Raw genomic sequence first — 9,293 nt, forward strand, 5'->3', positions numbered from 1 at the left:
TTCTCCCTTCACGAAGCAGGGGTGGGCCTGGCCTGTTTATGACACATCTGGCCCATGGGCCGCCACTTTGACCCCCCTGTGAGATAGAGAAAAGGGGGAGGGGAGATTTGATGCTATCCACAACGGGGAACATGATGGGACTTGCTAAGATGGTTGGGCGTTGCGTCTTCACATCTTGACTTTTGATTTGGACCGAAGAACTCTGTTTTATTCTTCACTTTTCTAGACATCCTCTCTCACTCTCTCTATATTTTCTATGCTTGATTTGAAACAGGGTCCCTTCCTCCCTCAGCCCAGGGGGAAAGTTCCACCAGAATTGCGGGCTTGCTCCATCCTCCTCCTGCCCCCTGTCAATTTTTTTCTTGGATGGTGCCCATCCTGCCCCCATGACTTTCTCCATGCTGCTCCTCAACCATTGGCAGCCACTCAGCCAGGGAGGGGCCACGAAACACCTCTTAGCAGCCACTTCATGGGAGGCAACCACAATCCTGCAGAGTGCAAGGGAGTCACGCAACGTTCCACTCGACAACCCCAAGACCTTGTAAGTTGGAGATCTGGGTGGGTTAGGGTGGAACGCACAGGAGAAACATCTGTTTGAACTCTGTTTATTATCTATGCTTTGATTCGGGGGATTTCTATGGCTTTATTACACTATTGCAAACTGGGCAGACCTGCTTAGGTGAAATGGGTCATAAAGAATGTAACAAAGTCATGAATAAAATCGAGGAAGTCGCTTCCTTCCCTTTGTTCAAGATGGAGATGAAAACTCAGAAATGGAAAGGAAGGAGAGAGAGAGAGAGAGAGAGGAGAGAGAGAGTGTGTCTTGGTTGGAATTGTGGTTTGTATGAACACTGCTCCCGAGGACAGGAGAAAAAGCAATGGATGGAAACTGATCAGGGAGAGAAGCGACGTAGAACTAAGGAGCAGTGAGAATAATTCATCAGTGAAACGGCTTGCAACAAGAAGCTGTGGATGCTCCATCACTGGAGGTTTTTAATAAGAGATTGGACAACTCTTTGTCCAGTATGGTATGGGGTCTCCTGCTTCAGCAGGGGGTTGGACTAGAAGACCTCCAAGGTCCTTTCCAACTCAGGTGTTCTGTAATTCTGCTCCTTTGCATGGGACGCCTTCAGAGGGAAGTGAGCCATGGAAGAGAAGCTGCACCTCCTGTGCTGAACGCCATCTTCTCCTCATTGTTGAGAGAATAACTGCCTCAACGACTTTTCAGATGGATTCTCATTTTCCTTTATTTCCACAGTAACACCAGTGAAGCTCTTATCATTAGCCGTCATTCGCAGGAACTAGAATTGGGTTTATCACTTACTTCCCCCCTGCCTCTTTTCTTCCTGGGAACATTTAAGGAAGCTGATCAGTGATTATTCCAATATCCTGGTACTTAGTAGATAATTAATAAAGCAGATTGAAATGGCACATATATAATCATTGATATGTTATAAGGTACGATGGGAATTTAATGACCTCTCAAGCTTTTCCAAATGTTAGCACAAGGGAGTGCCCACCAGGAAGCCAAATAAGAGAGAAAAATAAACAGTGAATATTCACGTCACTCTACTTGGGGGGGGGGGCACAAATGGATACATCAGGCCCATGAGGTTATCCCACAAATGCAGGATTGAAGGTTTCACAGTGTTTCCGCTTGCAAATCTTGTCATTCCTTCTTTCGGGAAGGAAAGCATTTTTTTTTTAACGTTTCTCTGAATTGCATGGACCAGTTTCATCTAAGGGATGAGGGAACCTTATCAGTACTAGATGAGAGTGGTGTTTGCAGAGAGGAGGAGGAGGGGAGGAGGAGGACTGCAGGGTCCTTAGTGTTCTCTGAGCTGGGTGGTTTTCTTGCAAATGCTTAACGACCCAACTAGGGAACAGTATCAGTGCTAGAAGAGACCAGGGTTGTGAAGAGGAGGAAGAGGAGGAGGCTGGGGGAGGAGGAGGAGGATAATGAAACATCTGCAAGAAAACCACCCAGCTCAGAGAGCACCAAGTACCCCGCGGTCCTCCTCCTCCTTTTCCATTTGTTCCTCCTCCTGTACCCCACTCCCTTCTAGCACTGATGCTGTTCCCTAGTTGTGTCTGAGATAAGAAGACCACCCAGCTCAGAGAGCACCAAGGACCCCTCATTTCAATCCTGAGCTCCAAAGGTTCTCCTTTATTGGTGGGACTGAAATTGACCGACGTTGTGTAAAGATCGTGGGTGGAGTTGACATGCCACTGTGGTTCCTTCTTGCTTTTCTTTTCTCAGGAGCCGCCATGAAAACGCCAACCATCCAGAGGGTCCTGGTGTTGTGCCTGGTCGGACTCTTCACCGGACCTTTGCAGGTATAAACAGAGCAGCTTCGGCAGCAAAGGTTTCCACCTCTTTAAATGGGGAGGGGTTGCTGGAGAGGAAGGAGGGTGTCCTCCCTCCTCATTCAACAAAATAGTCATGCCCTGCTGTTAGGTTTTTCAGACCTCCCAAACACTTCTAAGTAGAAACCATCCTTGGTTCTATTTGCTGAGAAATGTGTAGTTTTATTTGAAGTTAGTCGCAGTAGTGCAAAGCCAGAACTGAGAATCACACGGACAAATCGCCAATTTTCCCTCCCTAACTGCCTCCCCCGGTGACGAATGAGGTTTCCGCAAGAGGTGTTGAGACCAGTCATTTCAAGCATAGGTTGGTAGGCAGCTTCATTCTTCACCCTTTCTTCTCCCAGCCGAACAACATTGAAGCAGCACTTTGGGAAGATACTACAGCTAGTTTTGCTTTCCCCCAAGCATTCCCCGTCCCATCCACTCCACACACACCCGACAGTTAATGGCACTTTTTCACCGCATGGTAACAAAGCACACGAGCGAGCACAAGGTGACAGTAGACAAAGACCTTGGTTGGGAGTGATGGTGAAGAAGAAAGTCTCCTGCATGGGTCATCGTGAGGCCATCTAAACTAGGCTGAAGCCAGGGATGGGATCACTTCAGGGCCACGGAGGGCACAATGTCACCCACTTTGGGGCCTTCTCCCTTCCTTCTCCTCCCCACCAGGGCAGCTGTGATGCTTCTTGCCCTGAATTTATGTATGCAATTTGGGGCTTTGTCCATTTCAAGATAGCTCCGCATGTGATCATTGGGCATTCCCCCAAATCTTGCCCCCCCCCCGATCCTTTTTTTACCCTCTTTCTAATCTGATTGTGCTATTTCAGACCGAAGGGGTGACCTCCCCTTCCCCTTCTCACCCTCCCCCTTGCTTTTGGGTGCCTCGGAGAATGGGTGGAAATTGATCAGGGAGAGATTCAACCTAGAAATAAGGAGAAATTTTCAGACAGTGTGAACGATCGACCCATCGAAGAGAAGTTTGCCTTCAGAAGTTGTGGGAGCTTCATCACTGGAGGCTTTACAGAAGAGACTGGACTGCCCTCGGTCAGAAATGGTGTAGGGTCTCCTGCTTGGATGGAGGGTTGGACTAGATAATCTACAAGATCCCTTCCAACTATTATTCTATTATTTCGGTTTTTTCCTTTCCTCTCTTGGCACTTTAAGCAGAGCATAGCTTGCCAGATGGATTTTCTTTCCAGATCAACATCAAATTCCGCTACGCACGAAACAAAAAACAAAACAAAACAAAGGGAAGCTAACCCAGGCAAACCATTCCGAGGCCCATCACCTTTTTGTCATTGTCCCAAAGGTGTTTTTTCAAAAGGCAGCTGGGTTTTGTTTTTTCTTGAACAGGTCTCGGTTCTCATCTAAGAAGCTTCTTCAATTGTGTCTGAATGGTGGAGAATGGAAGGATTGATATTCCTTTCAATCCTCTGGTCATTAGAGCTCTTTGTGAGAGTCGCCTAGGCCACTTGAGGGTTTATCTGTCCCTTCAGGCACACCTGAGTAGTGCAAATGGGTATGGAGTCTTTTGGGGACTTTCAAATGCAGATGGACTGTTGAATCTTGTCCTGTTTGCTTTATTCTCCTATGTCCGTGATGGTGAACCTATGGCACATGTGCCACAGGTGGCACGAGAAGCCATTTGTTAGGGCATGTGAGGCATTGCCCTGTCAGCTCCAGTGCACATGCATGTGCTGGTCAGCTGACTTCGCTCTTCTTTTGAGGCCATTTTTTGCCCTCCGGAGGACTTCCGATTTGCTCGTAGGGCTGGTTTTTGCCCTCCGGAGCTTTCAGGGAAGCCTCCTGAAGGCTTCGGAGGTCGAAAATTGGCCATATGGACAAACCAGAAGTCATCATTCCCAAACTTCTGGGTTCCCTGTAGGTCCATTTTTTGCCCTCCGGAGGCTTCAGGGAAGCTCCTGAAGCCTCCAGAAGGGCCTCTGGGGAAGGTTGGGGGGCTGTTTTCGCCCTCCCCAGGCTCCTAGAAAGCCTCTGGAGCCTGGGGAAGGCAAAAAAAACCATGCCAAAAGCAGGGGGTACTGATTACCTGCACATATGCCCCTGCACCGTCCCCGCTTTTGGCACAGGTGCCAAAAAATGTTAGCCATCACTGTGCTATGATGTGCCATTCATTTGTGAAGTGGTTGTTTTCTTTCTCCACTGTACAGTTCTGTACATGTTTCACTACATTGTAGTGCATACATCACACTGCTTCTCTGCTGTACGTTCAGGACCAATATTTCTCACAAAAAGAGGCATTTTAATGGACAGGGCCAATGGTCAATCCCATCGAGACCTTGGGCTCTTTTCTCTCCCTCATGTCCTTCCACATTTTCTCTCTTTTTGGACAGGTGTTTTGTCTCCAAAAGATTGCCCTCGACATGGCCAAGAATTCTCTGGATGACCCGTATAAGGGCTGTATCCCCTTGAGAGAGCTCAAAATGAAGAAACCGGGATATATTCCCCTGCCGAAAAAATACATTACAACCTGGAAAACGGCCATCTCGCATGTGGCGAAACTTGGCTACAGTGTCGGCAACTTCAATCCGATGTATGCCACTGCAATTATGGCCTACACCATCGGAGACCACCTGTACCGTGATTTCAACACTGCTGTACGCAAAGCTGGGAAATCCAAACAGTCTTACCTTCAGTTTCCCTTCAAGGACTACTTCTTACTCCTGAATAGGGCTCTTCAGGCCAAGAAGACAGTGCCCAGTTGTTACGAAGTTTTCCGTGGGATTAAAGGCCTCCGTTTCACCGTCTCCGACAAGGTGGTTCGCTTTGGACAGTTTGCTTCCTCATCCATGACCAAAAAAGTGTCCCAAGGGTTTGGCGAGGACACCTTCTTCTCCATCAAAACCTGTTACGGTGTGCCCATCTCTCAGTTCTCATTGCGCCCGTACCAAATGGAAATCGTCATCCCACCTTATGAGACGTTCAGAGTGATCAGCCACAAGAAAACCCCAAAGGGGGTCTTCATCAGGCTGGAGTCCAAAGGCGTTTTCAACCGTTTCAACTGTGAAGTCCTGAAAGGTAAGAAACTGGAAGAATGGAGAACCTGGGGTTTAGAGGACCCAGGGAGTGGCTCGGCTTTATCTAGGGCTCTTGGAGAACCAAAACAGTCCTCGGTGGACCAAATGCCTATGGAGATGCTCAATCACCCAGGTCATTGTTGCCCAATGGTGTTCTTTTCCCCCCTGAAAGGCAATTGGATCACCTTGGTCTTTTCTTTGAAAATGTTTCACTTCTCATCCATGACTTTTTTTCAGTTCTCTTGAATGAGAAGCAAAACATGATCAAAGGAAGGGCCAAGGAAGTCCTTTTAGGGGAAAACAAAACAACACTTCCAACACATTTCCCAAAAGTGCCTTTTTTCAAGAGGCAAGTGGACTCTCTTGTTTTTTTTTTCCTTTTGAAGAGGTTTTGCTTCTCATCCAAGAAGCCTCTTCAGCTCTGACTGGATGGTGGGGAATGGAAGGATTGGTCCTCCTTGTAGACAGCTGGACTCTTTCAAACCAGCCGTCTTCTCTGTCCAAAATCTGAACTTTGCTGTCTTCAAATGGAGAGAAGACCGCTGGTTTGAAAGGGGGTCAAAGAGGTCATCGATGGCAGCCCTCTCCCCCTCGACAGAGGAGGAGGAATACAACACCATCTAACTCCAATCTACAATACAGTCCTTTCAACAGTTCCAAGAAGACTCCACAGCCATTTGCACCACTCAGGTGACCCCGAGAACACAGACAGGTGGCCTCCAGGTGGCCTCAATAACTCCTTAAAAGAATACAAATGACCAGATGTCTGCAAGGAGCATCAATCCTTCCATTCCAGGCAGAACTGAAGAAGCTTCTTGGAGGAGAAATGAAACATCTTCAAAGAAAAACCAGAACGTCCCGTTCCCTCTAGAAACTGGAGAGTGTAGTAGAGAAGTAGAGATCGCAGAGTCTTCAGCAGGTGATGGGGACATTTTATCCCAGAGGGGGGAAAGAAGGAGCAGGACATAAGAACGGAGGCTAAAGCACATGAAGGACAGCTGCAGGAACTGGGTATGTCCAATTTATTGAAAAAAAGGTCTTGGGGTGACTTGATAACAGCCTTCCAATATTTGAGCAGTTACCGAAAAGAATAGGGGGGGAAACAACCTATTCTCCAAAGCACCTGAGGGTAGGACAAGAAGCAACAGATGGAAACTCATCAAGGAGAGAAGCAACCTAGAACTAAGTAGAAAGTTCCTGAGAGTGAAGACAATTTATCAATGGAACTACTTGCCTCCAGAAGTTGTGGTGCTCCATCACAGGAGGCCTTCAAGATGAGATTGGACAACCATTTGTAACCAGTACTAGGAGTTTATGATTCAATGACTCCTAGAGCTGCTTTGGTTTCTTCAGGTTATTCTGGGCCAGTTGGAAGGGCTACCTGTACCCTGCGGATCCCAAATCCAGAAGAAGCATGTTGCTTCCTCTTCTTCCAGGGGTTTGTGGATTTCCTTGTCCAGCGTCCACTCCTCAGATTTCCTGATGCTTCTCTCCTGCTTAGGTTTTTTAAATCGACTTTCCAGACAGCCAGTTCCCTGGATGCTGATTTCAAAAAAAGGTCTCACCATCCTTTGCAATAGCCTGCAAAGAACTCCCTCATCTTGTCTTGGGTCTTCTCTCTTTCCATCTCTCTTTATCCCTCCATCCCTCTGCCTCTTCCTCCCTCTCTGTCTCTCTCTCATCTCTACCTCTTGCTCTCCCTCTTTATGTCCCTCTGTCCCTCCCTCCCTCCCCCTCTCTCTTCCCCTTGATCTCCCTCCCTCTCTTCCTCCTCTATCCTTTCCTCTCTCCCTCCCTTCCTCCTTCCCCTCACTCTCTTTGTCTTCCTCCATCTCTTCCTCTCCCTCCCCCCTCTCCTTTCCTCTCCATCATTCTCTCTGTCTATCTGTGTCTCTGCCTCTCCCCTCCCCTTCCACTCTCTCTCACACACATACAATTTTCCATTCACAGATGAGGCATCTTGGCAAAAGATAGAAAAGAATATGAATAAATATTTCACTTGCTGCCACGTTAACCTCTCTGCCCCCACACCCTTTTTTGTTTCCACAGTTCACTAAACTCCCATGGGGAAACCTTTCCTTCTTTGGGGTCTCTAACAACTTGGCCATTTGGAAAAAGAGTGTCACGAGGAAGGATACCAGGTGCAACATGCAAGATTCCTTTGAAAATTCCTTTTTTTACCCTCCTGAAGGAAAGCAAGAATTTCAGGCTACTCAAAAATTATTCAAGGAGGATGAAGCCTTTCTCTAGGTGCATGCCACTCGTATATCTTTTAATTTTTAGGATGTAGCACTAATTATAACCATGCAATTTTCATTCGCTTTATTAATTAGTTGCTAAATACCAGGATGCAGGAATAATTGCGGGAGCTTCCTTAGAGGTTCCCAGGAAGAAAATGGGGAGGGGGAGTAACATACTCCCAAGCCCCTGGCATGATGAACAGCAAGAATTTCAGGCAACTGAAAAAACACATTTATTCGGGGAGGGTGCAATCTTTCTCTATGATACAAAGATCAAGGTTTGGGTATATGTGATATGGGTTGATTGTATCTGAAATCTAGAAATCAAGCAATAAAAGTCTTTGGTGTGTAATGAAAGTTTTATTTTTTTACATGGGATAAAAGAGACACACATACCCTCTTGCTATAGGTTGTATTTTCTCCTCTCCCACCCAGCTTTGTTTCTTTCTGGACACTTTGCAGCTTTAACAGAGGGATCCGGAAGGTGGCCCTATTGGTTCATTGATGAAAAGGCTAGTTTGGGCCACTGAATGAAATGGCTCTGGGGAAAAATAGTGTAAAGGCAACCCACTGCCCAGAATAAAATATTTCCCCAAGGATGATTTCCCTAAAGAGAAGAAAAGATACTCCCCTTAAGAATAAGCAGCCATCTTTCCTCCCCCGAGAGAGCCCATGGGCGTACTTTAGGGAAATTCTGTTTCATTCCAAATATACAATTTTGCCCATCATTAAACCAGACTCCCATTTCAAAAATGCTGCATAACAAAGCAATCGCCAGGCGAAAGAACACATATTCATACATCGATAACAAAGAACTGAGAAACATAAAAACTCACTCATCAGCAAAACCAATTTGTTAGCAGCCACCAAGAACACCCTTGTTGCTGTTATCGGGAAATAAATGGAACCTCCTTTCCACAAGCGGCTTCTCTCTTGATTTTTGTTCACCACTTTCTTTTTGGAAGAAAGGATGGACATCAACTGATTCTTTCGATATTTTGGCAACCACAGAAGGATTACAAAGCGAACCTGTCCAATGCACCTGGTCTGGGTAAGCCTTCACTTTGCTGGCGACAAACCCCTTTGGCCTGTGGGTGGGCTGCCCCTTTGGAGAAAAGGTAGTAAAGGGATTTTTGAGTGTTGCGCTCAAGAACTGCTGGGAAAGGAGATACCATATTTTCCGGAGTATAAGACGTACCTTTCCCACCCACTCCAAAAAGAGGGTGGACATATGGGTGCGTCTTATACACTGAATGCAGCATTTTTGGCCTCTGGAAACCCCACCCTGTGCATCCCATGTTTCGCCAAAATGGATGCGCAGAATGTTTGGGAGGCCTGCAGAGTGTTCCTGGGGGTTGGGGAGGGGTAAGGCTTTAAAAAAATGTTTTTTAAATGTTCAAAATCCTGGTGCATCTTATACTCCAGTGCATCTTATAGTCAAAAAATATGGTAAGTACATCCAAATTTTGATATCCTACACCCAGGGAAGTAAGGTGTGTGCGCCTGTGGATGTGTGGCCGAGTGTGTGTATGTGTGTGGGTGAGAGAGAGAGAGCGTGAGAGAACAAAAGGGGGAAAAAACTCCACCCCACCCCATGCCTTGCCTCGCCTCTAGTCAGGCAGAGAGTTGGTATACAACACACAACATC

The 9,293-nt window shown here is 46.8% G+C and overlaps 1 protein-coding gene across 1 annotated transcript; it reads left to right on the top strand.

Moving 5' to 3' along the window:
- Window positions 1-2,268: 2,268 nt before the first annotated feature.
- LOC309400269 (erythroblast NAD(P)(+)--arginine ADP-ribosyltransferase-like) lies at window positions 2,269-7,462 on the top strand (the record flags this gene model as incomplete). The annotated part of the gene is made up of 3 exons (XM_081968684.1): window positions 2,269-2,337; window positions 4,722-5,406; window positions 7,455-7,462. 3 exons carry the CDS (start codon window positions 2,269-2,271, stop codon window positions 7,460-7,462), a joined length of 762 nt encoding a protein of 253 aa, XP_081824810.1.
- Between the last annotated feature and the right edge of the window lie 1,831 nt (window positions 7,463-9,293).

Source organism: Natrix helvetica (genome assembly GCF_964273705.1).
Source record: "Natrix helvetica genome assembly, chromosome: W".
Taxonomy (NCBI): domain Eukaryota; kingdom Metazoa; phylum Chordata; class Lepidosauria; order Squamata; family Natricidae; genus Natrix; species Natrix helvetica.